The following is a 15,260-nucleotide window of genomic DNA, read 5'->3' on the forward strand; positions in this document are numbered from 1 at the left end:
TGGTCCCTGGACCACCAGTGGACTAAATAGTTTGAAGAGGGAGAAGAATGTAGCCTGGCCAGTTAGGTGCTAGCCCCTCCAGTGCATAGCTTTCCGAAACTACGTCATGTGGCAACCAAGTCTATAGCCTTTTTTATACAATTAAAATGTTATAAGCAAGTGGTAGTGTATGAGCATCCGCGTGGCGGATCCAATGCTCACTTTAGTTGATAAAACTCATGTATTGACGTCACATCCAGTGTGCCACAGCTCAGTAAGGGTGGGATTTGTTGCTAATAAATAAATGCAACTCTTTATTAAATATGGGACATAATGTGCTATAGTTATTGAAAAGTTACATAGTGGAGCTCATGTGCACATTGTGTCCGGAGGGACAGCGTCAGCAGGCTAATGCCAAGTTTAGGCATTCGTTTAGGCCAACTGTGTCATGCGTCAAAAATAGCCGACCTACAAGCTCACAACGCATCACGGATTAAATGTATTATGTGAGCTTGTAGATCTACTATTTCCGCTGTATAAATCAAGCTTAAAGAGTGAACACTACTTGCAATGTCAAATCCAACATGTTACCTCTTACCGCTAAAACAGACGGTGTTTGTGGAAACTATATTACTGGAAAAGTTCTGCATTTTGCTCTCATTGTTAATCCTTTCACAAATTTCCTTTGCTATTAACACAGAGTGTGTGTGTGTGTGTGTGTGTGTGTGTGTGTGTGTGTGTGTGTGTGTGTGTGTGTGTGTGTGTGTGTGTGTGTGTGTGTGTGTGTGTGTGTGTGTGTGTGTGTGATCTCATACAGTAAGCTTTCCCATTATTTTCATATGAAACATTTGGTTCCGTGACACATTATTGTCATAGATTAGTAGGCCTACGGACATTACAGAGCTTTTTATTTGTGTCTGTTGCTGCCCCGGAATGGGCTCTGTGTAATCTAGGTCACATGACTGATGCCATGGAGTTATTATCAGAAATCTGTGCACGCCATACAGTAGGTACAGTACAGTTTTCACTAGAACTCCATAGGATTAGGCACCAAATGGGACAGTGCAGTGTGGGTACAGTAGATGGGTAATTGGGCCGATAGAAGAGGAATGATGCTGTGATTATGGATGGATTAATTGTTGGTCGTGCGGGATACATGGATGATATGGCTGCATGGAAGGAAGGTTTGTGAGAATGAGTCCTTACATAACCATTATCTGGGCAGACTGCGCGTGTGTGTGCGTCCGTGCGTGCGTGCTTGAGAGTTGATGTGTGTATTGGTAGATTATATTGTTGGCTTGCTTGGCTTTAGCCATCTGTCCATGTCTTGAAGGAGAGAACACAGAAGCAGCTGTCTGGTTTTGTTTCTTACAATTCTGATGACGGAGAGAGAGAGAGAGGGAGAGTCAAAAGGAAGCAGAGGGGAAAGGGAAAAGTAGGAGAGAGAGTCAGAGGAATGAGATGAAGTGCAAAGTGACGAGATGAGATGATGCAAGCGGGAGACTAGAATGTTTACTGATGACTTAGAGGTTGCACTGAGGTTGCACTCAGCGGGATACTAAAGAGTGACTGGGCTGTCTCATAGGGGTCAACACTTATAATATAATTATTCATTCATCATTCAGTATTTAAGCACTTTTCAAATCAAAGCTACAAATAGGCCCTGCAATAGGCCCTGTTCGCCCTCCGGTCTAAAGGGAATACACTGCCAACGAACCTCCCTGAGGCCGTCACCAGCAGCTCCGCCGGGGGAGCCAGACAGAGGAAAACCAAGGAGGTAAAAGTCTGTATTAACAGCAAGAAAGTGGCTTTTAATAATGGGGACAGTGGGGGCATGGCTGCGGCCCAAAAGGAGCTAAATTGGATGTTGTCACTGGCCAAAAGAAACCATCGAGCTGCACTGGAGGAGAGTGTCGGCACCATGAACACTAAGGGTTTATGGGATCATATGAAAAAGATAACGAACATGAACACAAACCGAAATCCTATTGCTACACTGGATGAACTAGCTAAAGCCAATGAATTGAATTACTTTTTTCTCCGTCATGACACTGACTCCTCAGAGCAGGAGTCTGTGCACTTTAACATTGATTTTATCACGTGTAATGCTTCTGATCGACTTGTCATTGATCCTCAACAGGTCCAGATTGTCTTTAGCACTAGCATTAAACCTGTGTGTGTGTGTGTATAGGAGGGGCTAGCGCCCCTCAAAAATCAACGGGGCCTGATGGCTTGCCTGCCTTGTTGTTAAAAAAGTGCTCAGAAGAGCTTACAGCTGCCTGGTGTCCTATTTTCCAACAGTCTGTAGACAAACACATGGTTCCTGATATCTGGAAAAAGTCATTAATAATTCCTGTTCCCAATTAAAGTATCTTGTCCCTCTGTGAACAAAGATTATAGACCTATTGCTTTAACTTGTGGGGTTATGAAATGCTTTGAGAGAATCATTGTGAATTCACTTAAGTCTCAGGTGGTTTCCTCTGTGGATCCTTTACAATTTGCTTACAGGGCTGGGCGCAGCACAGAGGATGCTCTAGTCAGTTTAACCCATTTAATTAGTAGCACTTACACTGTATGGAGGAGCCAAAGGCGTATGCATGTGTCCTCTTTGCAGACTTCAGTTCTGCTTTTGATACTGTCAGTCCTCTGCTAAACAACATGAATGTTCAACATGAATCCGTTCATCATTAGGTAGTTCTATCCCAAAATTGTGTAGCACAGGTGTGCCACAAGGGGGGAATTCACAATTTCTTTTCACTTTTCACTGCCTACACAAATTACTGTAGAAGTAGTCAGTCTAACAACTACATCTTGAAATTATCTGATGACACTGTAGTCAGCCTGTTGTTGGGTGTTGAACGCCCTGTGGGATATATCGGTGAGTGTGATAATAGCCACCTTATGTTAAACACCACAAAAACTAAAGAGATGATCTTCGATCCAAAAGGTGTCTGCATCCATGACCCAGTGTTCATGGGGGGAACGCAAGTACCTGGGGATCCAAATGGACAACCATCTCAAATGGAATGTCCATGTGGATTATCTGTGTGCCAAATTGGCACAACGCTTGCACTTTCTCCGCAAGCTCAGGCTCTTTGGTGTGAGCAAGGGAGTCATGTCAACTTTCTATGATGCAGTGCTATATAGTAGCATTATTAGATATGGCATGTCAGCTTGGTTTGGGGGGGACACTCTGTCCAGCTCAAATCTAGAATAGCTAAAATGGAGAAAAGAAACAGCCATGAAGGTAATTGGTAGGAAAGATTCTCCATCTCTTCAGACAATCTTTGAGAAAAAGGTCAGTCTGTCAAATAGAGTGTTGTCTGATCCTTCACATATATTATCTTCAGAGTATGAGCTGTTACCCTCTGGTAGACGCTATAGTGTGCCGTTGCAAGAGCAACCGCTTCAAACTTTCTTTCCTTCCCACTTCAATTGTTCTACTGAACAACCACCACATAGTTCATAGCTCTTAGTGGGGAAGCGACTTCTTGACCTTTCGTTGGTTACTTATTGTACTCGTGTGATACTATACCTTGCAAATACTGTTGTACTTTTTATATTCATATGCCTTCTCAGATTGCAAATTTGCACTGTTCTCTTGTGATACTAAGTTGTGATACTATACCTTGTACAATGCTGCTATTGTGTATTGTCTGAGGGCGAGAAGCGTGGGCGTCCATGCACGCATCCGCCTGGGGGGTCAGATCAACATATGGAATGAATTCTGTACTGGCCATATATGGAGCGTGTCTTGAGTGTACAGGATGATGGTCAGATCAACATATGGAATGTCAGAACAGGTCAGCTCCATATATGGAGATCTAAGGGTGGCAGCAGGGGCAGTGTCTTGAGTATACAAGGTTTGATGAGGGCCCAGTTAGGGCTGGGCCTGCATGAGAACTATCAGTCAAAAGGGAGACATCAAAGAGGAAAGTGGGAATATGAATGTCAGAACAGTCAGCTCCATATGGAGATCTTCTAAGTGATTGAGGTTTGAGGTCAGATGTAGAGTTGCTGGCCGGCTCCATATATGCAGATCTAGGTGATGATCCAGTCTTTTCCATGTATGGCTATCCGTATCCAGGGTTTGATGAGGTCAGTGTCGTGATCTTCATATATGGAGACCTAAGATGCTGACGGCCAGATATGGTGGCGTGATGTGTACTGTCTATAAACGATCAAGTTCACTTGACATTGAATAATGAATTAACTATAAAAGAGAGAGATTTGACCAGATTTTCCCAGATTTATATGAAGCTAGTACACCATCTCCATCTAGCTGATCCAGAATGACAGTATCGATCAAGATTTCTTGATTGGCAACATTACAATCATCCAATTGTAATGGTTAATTCATACTCATCGTAGTCTGTACCGAAAATATATCCACAAGCTGTGATGCATGTTTAGATGTGCAAGGAGTCAAAGGCGCACCACCACCAACTTGCAGTTGACTGTTCATTTTCCTAAAAGAAAAGGAGCATTTAAATATAGATGTTAGGTGTCTGTAGCTAGCGCTTAGCTACATGCATTTTCCTGATGCTGTCATTGCACACACCACGAGGTGCAATACATTTGGCCCAGATTTTGCCTGATGCTAGTGCACTGGCCAGCTAGTACATTAGCTGAAGAGGATCAATTATCTTGGATGACACAGCATCACTTTGGCAAGTTTTATTAAATAATGTGCACTGTATAAGAGCACTAATGTTAGCAAAGACTAAAATCAATAACATCATTGATTATCAGCCTTTCTAGTACGTTACTGTAGCCTAAGTGATGAAGCTTTTATCTCTTGGTTCGTCTTGAAGACAACCCTTAGCCTCTATTCAGTTTCCTGGGAAAAAACGATACCTTTTAAAACTGCTGACAACATTTATAGGAAGCCCTTTGAAGGTATTGTGAGATGGCTGCAGGCCAGCATGTACAGTACAGAGAGTTATGCATGTAAGAGGATGCACACACCTGCATTCAATGTTAATATTGTAAACATCATACCTGCTACTACACAGTCACACACTATCTGTATATCTTTGATTATTACTTGCGCAAGCAGAGCGTAGTTGTACCAGTTATACCCTGACGTCATATGCTGCTACAATACATACGCATCAAACGGGGCATACGCAAAGTAACCACAGTATACCGCTAATCAATTTACAAATTACATACATATACATACTGTAGAGGCATTTCCTTTAATCCACCCGACACTGATCGACATATATGTCACCATCGAAAGCCGTCACTCATCCGTATTAATTACAACATTACATAATTGATTGTTGTTAATTACGTAACGAAATAATGAATTTGAAATGATTAAATAGAATTACCTTCATGTTCTTCAACAGTTCTTCAACAGAAGAACATGAAGGTAATTCATGTTCTTCTTTCACAGAGAAGCTGAGATTTGACAGTTTGTAGCGGTACTCGACAGTACTAGTAGTGCAACAAGCAAGTTCTAGTTCTAGTTTGGCCTGTTTTTTCTTTTCTTCTTACCTGCACTCCTGCTCTACCCAGGCTATAATCTCACAATACAAATGATGGAGGGCAACCCAAAGAAATATTATTGTTATTTAAACCTGTAAACCTGTGATGTAACAATAATATAAAGATAACATCTGCATCACAGTAGGCCCTGGGAGCCTGATTTTGAATGCGGGATTGCTCTCTGTTACAGTACATAGAGAACTGGGTCAATAGAGTAACCTGTCAGGGCAATAGGACCGCTACAGGGTGAGGCTGAGTGTTAAGAAGAGGACCAGACAATGAGGATACAGGTTACTATACCTGGCAAGGATGACTGTGCTCATCAAGTCATCATTAGTCGGTGTTTGGATCTGATGTGGTCGTACACTTGATCAGTGGGTTAGAGTTCCCTTCGTTGCATGGGATCAGTCCCATGTTTTGTCAGAGTAAAACATACTGTACCACCCTGAGCTAAATTGGCCATAATTTTATTCCTTATGTTATGCAGAGAAAATAGTTATGAGACAATTAAAGCACTCTTGTGGAAAAGTTATAGAGCCTTAAATTGTCTGGCTAATGCATAGAATTAAAAACATCACACTTGTGTGAAGTGTGGGGCACCCACTGTGGCTGGCACACGATTGCAGATTCACTGCTACTAATATACGTTACGAGACAAGAATGACAATACACAGTATACAGAATAACACAGTTATTATTGTATAAAACGAAACCAGTTATGGCCACATGACGCCTCACGTCAGTTAGTGCCCTAAACAAACCAGTCCATATAGCTGCCATTTGATTTGGTGTTACAAGTGCTCTAAACATAAAAAAATAAAACATTAAAAGTCCATAGACAATAGTACAGGGATGGCACAACACTAAAACAACCATTGTAGGAAAGGATGCAACCATGGAAGAGAGAGAGTGGAGGGGAGAAGAAAATATGGTGGAAGAGTGATAATGGTTGAGAGAGAGAGAGAGAGAGAGGTCAAAACAAATAAGTAAGGATTATAGGACACCATGGAGTCGGATAAATGTAGAGAAGGATTATTAACCGCTTAAACCCTGTTTGTAAACTAATACTGATTGTGAGCGTGTAAATTGTCTATTTTCGTGGAATGTTAGCCCGAATGAGTGGTGAGACAGAAGAAAGAGGGAGTGAACAAGAGAGGTGGGACGGCATGATACAGATGAAAAGACTCTTTTGGAGGCAGACAACATTATGTCTTGGTTTTTGGGTCAGACAGGGTGTCAGGCAACAACAGAACTCTCTGTACTCTGACTAAAATAAATCAGGTCAAATTTATTTCTTACCAAAACAAGTTCATAAGGAAGCCCTCTAAAAGTACAAAGGACATGCAAATTGAGTCAATTTTTGAGTTAAATTAAGACAGCATTGAAGATTTTTACCTTGTAGACTATATATAATGTACAGTGGAAACTGTTTGTGAAGGATTTCCATGGATCATTCTTATGGTTCCAGAAATAGAAGCCTGGTAGTAAACAGTACCTGTCTGGTCTTGTTCCCTGTTATACAGCCCCAGTTTCCAGGGATGGTCTCAACATTAGTTAAGGTAGAATTATGCTCAGTGTTGGGGGAAAACACAGTACATAAGTAACATAATATGTTATATTATAACATGTTCTGCTCATGAGTTACAAAGTTAAAAGGAAAACTTGCAACTCTCTTTTTTTTTGCTAAAAAATTATAATTCTGATGGTGCCTGTTCAAAGATCCATTGATCTTTCAATATGCAGTATGTCAGTCCTTGATGCCACAGTCAGACCTGTACCACTGAAGTCTAAATCAGCACTGCCATGCTTTATACAAATGAACTGCCATCGAAAGTGACTGATATCCAGTGTGCTGTCCACTTTACTGTTTCAAACCCAATGCAATACAACACCACGCGTTGTTCCTGTCCCTTCCATGTCTCTCCAGTTTCCAAACCGAAGGACAATGGCAAACCGCCTGCATGGTCAGCACTGTGCATCCTCACTTTACCTTGGTCCTCCTCCCTGTATTACATCTTGCATCATTTCTACTGAGCTATTGATAGACAAAGGCTGGCCATGTTGTACTTTCAACTTTTCCAGAGTCAAGGCATGTCAGCTGAAACTCCTTAAGAACGCCCATCATAACAGTGGCATGGTTACTTATCCAAGATGAAGATTAGTGACATCAGTGGAGCTGAGTTGATTCGCTGCATTCCGCAGATCTGAAAATGTCAGATGACATTTTCAGATCTGTGGAATGCACATTGTACATTCTGCTCAGATGTTCACTGTTATGCCTCTATGGAATTCTGAGAATATATATAATGAAAAATAAAATCTTATATTGAATTGTAAGAAACAACTGAGTAAATGGGGGTCTGCCGCCTAAGGTTATCAAATTGGAGGTCCTTGAAAAATAAAATATATAAGAAACAGGGGTGTACACTGACTGAACTCTGCCTGCGCTTGCGCTCCCTCCTCCTGGGGTACGTCTTCCTTTCTATTTCAGACGGTACATTCCTCACATCTCTAAGGGTGAGGAGCACACCGACGCAAATAGCAGGGAAGACGGTATGGAGGAACAAGAGGTGCATGGGGTGGCGGAGAGAGGGGTGTAATGTGCAAAATATTGAGGGACTTAAAGAAGAACTGTACAATGAAGAAGTGATGACGAGCACAAGACTAGTCTCATATTTTGTCACTCTTCTTCCTGCAGTATCCGCACAACTCATTCTTTAGTGCAGTGATCACAACCTTTGTCTATCCGGGGACCACCATTGGAGTTCCACGGTCAAAATCAGTTGAACTACAGTTTTTACTGTTGTACTGCTATTTGCTATTGTATTGCCAATAATAGTGATAGTGTACAGTTTTCAAAGAGAAGAATAGCGATGTACTATTTTCACAGTATATTCTGTATTAGAGCTTAAGTGGTTAACATGTAAGAAAAGCATGGTGCATGTGTGTGTGTGTGTGTGCACGTGTGCAGGTTTTTATCTTTTGTCAGATGAACCAGAACCACTATCCAGGCTTGGGCCTTGTCTGATGCCCTTTCTGCTCCATCCTCTTTCTCCTTGATTTGTTTACCTCCCTCCCACTGTGTGTGTGTGTGTGTGTTTCTAGCGTGTGTGCGTGCGTGCGCAAATGCAATGTGTGAATCTGGTCTGATCTGCAAGTGTGTGTGTGGGTGTGTGTGTGCGCGCACGCACGTGCAGAGTCTTAAATAAATCCCAATCACTCATCTAATGTATGATTCATGTGAGCTACTCTGAGTCTCAAGCGGCATCATACGTACGTGTGTCGTGTTTGTGTCAGACGGGAAAAGGAGTCTGTGTGTGCGTGCATGTGTGAGATAGAAAGACAGATATAGAGATGGAGAAACTGCAGAAACACAAAAGGAAGGAATAGACATGATGGTGGAGAAGTAGGGCAAGAGAATGAAAATGAGATGACGGCAAGAGGCAGAAAGTAAAATCCTTAATTTAACACGTCTGAGAGCATAAGAATGGACCCCTAAGGTTCACTACGGAATTCGCAGCCAGGACAAGAAGCAGACAGATGACGGAAGGGGGTGGTTGTTGAAGTGCATCCTGATTCCCGGGGGCTGTCAGCCGTCTCCATTTACCTTTTCATTCAGAATTCCATCTGTGCTTTCAGACAATGACTCATGGACATGACACATGGATATCAACACAACACACTTAGTTATGGATACAGACAAATGCATTCTGTACGTGTAAAGGCACAAAGATGAGTGCACAGTTGCACACAGTAAAATTCATAGTTAAGCGATTCCCAACCTGTGGGATGGGGCCCAAAGGTGGGTGCTGACTGGGTATTGCAAGTTGGTCTACAAATAATTGCAAAACACTAAGATTTCAATTATATTTAATTTAAATATCACACCCGTGAGGAGTGCTGTTAAAAATTACAAGGTGCTTTTTTCTTTATAACCTTGAAAATGTGTTTTCCATTGATCCAAGCTGAAACACAATCGATTGTTCTTTCAAATAAACAGGCTCTGAAAATGCACGCGGGCCACCCATCTGACTACCATTCGGCTGCCGTGTTAAGTGGTCAGATGGGTGGTCTTCGCAGACCACCCAACCGCAAGACCACCGCAAGCCCTGATCGAGAAATGTTTAGGAACCGATGTAGCTATCTAAGTATCTATGTCTCCATGCTGAGCTTATTTTGTTTCCCGTACGTCTTCATCCGGCATGGTGTCATTGCAGCTGGGTCGTGTCATGGACACCCAGTCTACACGGCCACGCCACCCAAACTGTTGGGGATTCAAAATTGGGAATCTGATGAGATAATAGAACCTGAACTTTTGTTGATCCCGGTAGGGAAATTCAGGCCTCATAGCAGTGACAGCAGTGTGTCAAAACACTGGAGTGGCACATAGGAGAAAAAACCCTGAAACAATAAGATATGAATACCGGTATCTGCAATGGGTCTGTCTGTCTGTGTCTCTCTAACTATCATAGTACTGTATCTATCTGTCTTGTGTTGTACCCTACAATAAAGTGAGTCAGTTCTTGCTTAAAACAATGCATATGAGTCAGTTGACAACTCATGTTATTGAATCTTTTCAAGTGCAAAGACAGTGAATGCAATAAATATAAAGTAAATTATATATCGGGGCCATGCATGCAGCCAAAGTCAATGTTGATGTTAATGTTGCTAATGTTGAATGTTAGGCTAATGTCAGTGCCAGTATAGTGGCCATGTGTAGTGTGTGGATCAGACAGACACATGCAGAAAACAGACTATAGCAAGCTTGTCCTTGTGAATGAGGGCTACTGATCAGCCTATAGTCATTCTTGTTTGTCTTATGAACATGCTTCAGTGATGCATACTGAATAGGTACATGGTGGAAAAACACTCCAATGTGCCAGTCAGCTGTTCATTCTCAGTAGGATATTAATAAAGGAGGTGGTGCGGATGGCCATAATGTCAACAACACTTGTTTTTAATTTAATGGGAAATCACATTATCTCGTGCTTTTCATCCTTAACGGTCAACCTGTCAGTGGACTCTTATTAAGTCAGTCTCAAACAGCGTAAAGTGTAAACATTGTGCTGTGACACAAAACAATGTTTATACTGTACCTGGCTACACACGCAAACACCTTATACTCGCTATATAATAGTCACTCGCTCCTTTCGACTGTCCGTCTCCCTCTCTCTCCTTCAACCTCTCTCTCTCTTCCTCTCCCCACCTTGTTGTTTTCCTGAATGAAATCTTACGCCGCGCTATAAATAGAACGGGGTCGTTGACGTCACAATGGTAGCTGCATCGCATCCACGTCGTTCAGAGCGCCGTGCGGCGCGCTTGCAGATCATCTCTCTCTCTCTCTCTCTCTCTCTCTCTCTCTCTCTCTCTCTCTCTCTCTCCCTCTCTCTCTCTCCCTCTCTCGCTGTTTCTCAAAGAGCACTTTGCCTGGATGGGGAAGGGCAGTCAGTCGCGTTGCGAAGGAAGGCGGCCAGAACCACGCACACGCACAGCATTTATACAATGACGAGGAAGGGAGAAACACGTACGGATTAAGTTTCCACAATCCGGCTATAATACCCGATTTCGAAATGCTCTTGCAGTTTTTATCCAGTCAGTTTACGACGAGCGTTTTGTTTTTGTTTTAATTGTATATTTTGTCTGGTAGACTATATTGTAACTTCATTGCCTCGGTGTAGTTTACCTGTGCAATTTACATCACACTCACTTTGAAGTAAATTGGCTGCAGTTTTGTGTTTGGCGGACGGACCTGCCCCTGCGCGGCCACAAAGACAAGGTAGGTGCATTTTTGCAACCTAGTATCACCTGAGCTGGACGGAACAAAGAGGCAGGCAGGCAGGGTGGTGTCCAGTGCACATGGAAATCCATTTAGACACATATGACATATAGACTTACGATGTTTATCTAAGAGTTCAGTAGGCTGTAAACGCATACATTTACAGTTTACAGTTTTTTTTCGACGAAATACAAACGAAACGAAAGTCATTGACATCTTTTAAAACCATTTCCATAAAACAATAAAAACATGCAATGAACTTGAAATTAGATAGCCTACACCTATTCAGGAAAAAGTTTTGACTCCCATGAACTATTTACTTAAGAAGTTATGCCACATATAAAAAAGGTTACTGCTGGTCAAAGAATTTAAATGTGACATCACACTACTAATGACCAATCACTTATATGATGCAATTAACATGTGTCTTAACATGCAATGTTATGCATGCCTTAATTTACTTAATTGCAGTATGTCTGAGTCTGTAAACCTGCAGGTTCTTAGGTCAAATGGAATAGCCTATTTTGAGTTATGGAGCAGACAACAATATCTCTTCAGTTTTGTAATCTTAGCTATGCAGTGACATTAGGCCACAGTTCATGCTTTGTGTGAAATAATGTGAAACTACCTGCCTTGGCATCATTATCACCATACAATAGCATATAACCACAGTCCCATGTAGTGATAAAAGGTTATAAAAATGATTTGTCTGTCAATTCATCTGTTTTTGAAAACCAAGTTTGGAATAATCCTCGATCAACTGTCATCATTCCTTGTCCAAGGCCATGCCAATGCAATAGTATTAAACAAAAAATGTCTCTAAGGCCCAAACCACACCAGCTGCAACTCCTTGCAACTACTCGCAACTCCTTGCAACAAAACAAACCACACCGTGACCACACCAATGCAACTCCTTGCAACTGCCATTGGGAATAATGGTTGCAGTTTGCAATGCATGTTGCAAGGAGTTGCATGGCGACCCTCTGGTGTGGTTAGGGCTTTGTGTCACTAAAATCGTTTATCAATAACTCCAGATACTGTACACATGGGATGGATGCATGTAGGATGCAGTGTATAATAAGTATTTAGGATATTATGCTTTCATGAGTTGCAAACAAAACAACTTGTTCTTGCATGGTGCATTTGTATGTGGGTGTGTGCACAAGTGTGTATACAGGTGGCTGTCATGTGCTTACACATTGTCACATGGTGTCGTCGGTGTGTTTCTGTTATTTTAATAGTGTCACTAAAACTGCTTGCCACATTAACCCTACATGACCTCCCTATTTCTTAGAAATAAATCCCCCCACCCCAAAAAAAGAAAGAAATAACTACAAGCTCACAACACCGCCTTTACATACAGAGTGTGAGCTTGTAGATCAGCTACTTTTTTTACAACAACATTCCAGGCTTAAGTGGTTAAAGGAGATGAAGTTGCATAGAATTCATTGAAATGATTCCACCTATACTCTCTCACATACTTACTCAGGCATGAGAGCACGCACACATGGGCACGCGTACACTACACATGATGCACACACACACACACACACACACACACACACACACACACACACACACACTTGTTTCAAGTGAGTGATTGATATAGTTAGTATACATCGTCAGCTGCACACCTCCGTCAGCAATTATCACTGCGTACCCCTTTGTCAAGGCTCTTCGCCTGTTACTACACCAGGGGAGCCAGCCTGTCACCTTCACTACAAGATTGTGTGATTGCATTGCATTGTACAACAACCAGATGTGAGATTTTAGCAAGTGTGGACATGGCCTTCCCTGCCAACATTGTCTAGACATCATCGCAGGGGGTCACTGAAACTTGTACAGAAGTTCAGCGGTCGCCTGTTTGTTCACAACGCTGCAGAGATGAACAGGGAGTGTTCCTTGTTTTTCAGCAGATTGATAGTGTATAGGAGATATCCACCATGATAATGTGATATGAGTCTATGTTATCGGAGACCTGTAGTAACAGGAAAGATAATGTGTTTCCATTAATAGCTTCCCGGGAAAAGGCTATTTGAGGGAAGCAGTTAAATCAATAAGCGGAAAAGAAAGAACCGATGCTTGTGATTATGTCTCAAGTGGTTAAACACACACACACACACACACACACACACACACACACACACACACACACACACACACACACACACACACACACACACACACACAGTTGTTGATGTTATAGCTCCAGCTGGTGAAGAGAGGTTGGCAATTCATTATAAATTATAAGGGAATTCATTTGGAAAAAAACAATTATTATACTCTGTGTGCGAGCATTTATATTCTTCCATTCAATGTTGTCTCCCATATGAAACCCTGGCTTTTAAATTATTTAACTGTATTTTTATTTTATTTTGTATTATCTGCTATTATGCTGTAAATTTGCTGCTTGAGCTGTCGTCTGCCGATGATAGTTCTACTGAGCTGAGGGTGTGTGGGGTGGGGTAAAATGTTACTGGACATTGGCCTTGAGGATAATGCACCGCACCCGTTATTGGACACCAAAGAAAGTCAATCGTATACCTGTTCAGAGAAAACATTGGGATAGATTTATCATCAGTCACCCATCCATCATGGTGATTGATTTCAAGTGTTTGTTGTCATTTAAGTCACAGAGTTTATTGCCTCTAAACAGTGTGAGCTATTAGGAGACTACAACTGTCCTCTTAATGGACCATGCTGGTGGACAAAATGCAAACACAGGGATAAAATCTGGGGGTCCATTGAGAACCACTGTCTTAGTTGCACTGCTGCATCACTTTGAACAATTACCGAATGAATACGGCTCTTATAAGCTTTCTCTTTGGTTACCAACAGGAGGCTGGACTACAGCATGGACTACGAGCGGCCTAATGTGGAGACTATTAAGTGTGTGGTCGTCGGAGACAATGCTGTGGGGAAGACCAGGTTGATCTGTGCCAGGGCCTGCAACACCACCCTTACCCAGTACCAGCTTCTGGCTACACATGTACCTACTGTTTGGGCCATAGACCAGTACAGAGTCTGCCAAGAGGTACAATTGATTGATTGATGATTGATTGATTGAATACTTTATTAGGCAGAAATTTACAGTCAAACACAAGAGTACAGTCAAACACTTACTCTAAAAGGATATCACCAAATCAAGTCCTTGCAGTCTTTTTACATTCAGGTCCTGGGTCATGTCATGTCAAATATCCAAAAAAAATTCATCATTACAAAATAAATAATAACAAAAAGACATGTACAGGTTGTGGAAAAAAGGAAGGGGGTTATAAAGATGTGGGGTGTAGTCACTTGACTAAGGGAGGAGGGATAATTTGCTTTTCAGGCCTGTTTTAAAGGACCCCAATGAATTTGCATTTTTTGAGGGAAGGGGCCACCCCCCAAAATAATTTGGCAACTACCCCCCCACCTCCGTGACCCCCAGGTTGAGTACCCCTGCTGTAGAAGGAGAATTTACCTCGTACGACCTCACAAACCACAGAGAAAGAGAGGGTGGATGGATGAATAGAGGAAAAAGTCATGCCTGTATACCAGTGATTGTCTCAACCCAAGCCCCCAGTTAGAAATGCATTAGGACACGAACCCCTATACAATATATATTTTGAGGGGCGCTAGCACCTCCTATGCCCAGCTTTCCGGGTTTGTGTGAACACGAACATTGGCTAGTGATTGGCTGACCACCCCATAGCAATGATTTGTTTGGCTGAGCAAAGTACATATTGAAGGTAAAAGCGAGGGCAGATAAGTGAAGTCACCAAAAGTGATTGGCCCGGAATAACTTTTGTTTGGCTGAGCACGGAATGTGATGTATGATGATAAGAGTGTACAAATGGAACCAAATTGAACCAGTGCTGTATACTCTGTAGATATAATGCATAAGAACAATGCATCAAAATGATGCACGGACAATCATTTTAGACAAACTGCCATTATGTAAGAACATTTGAGAGGGAAGGAGGAAAGAATGGGCAGATGGAAGGACAGGTGGATCACTGGATTATAG

At 42.0% G+C, this 15,260-nt stretch overlaps 1 protein-coding gene across 1 annotated transcript in view; it reads left to right on the forward strand.

Annotated features, from left to right (window-relative positions):
- The first annotated feature begins 10,994 nt into the window (after nt 1–10,994).
- rhobtb1 (Rho related BTB domain containing 1) overlaps nt 10,995–15,260 on the forward strand; it is a 28,666-nt gene continuing 24,400 nt past the window's right edge. The window contains exons 1-2 of the mRNA XM_080789546.1: nt 10,995–11,251; nt 14,090–14,285. Of these exons, the coding sequence (XP_080645672.1) occupies nt 14,106–14,285 (180 nt within the window). The 5' untranslated portion in view covers nt 10,995–11,251; nt 14,090–14,105. The remainder of the gene's footprint in view (nt 11,252–14,089; nt 14,286–15,260) is intronic.

Source organism: Protomyctophum bolini (genome assembly GCF_963924005.1).
Source record: "Protomyctophum bolini genome assembly, chromosome: 18".
NCBI classification, from domain to species: domain Eukaryota; kingdom Metazoa; phylum Chordata; class Actinopteri; order Myctophiformes; family Myctophidae; genus Protomyctophum; species Protomyctophum bolini.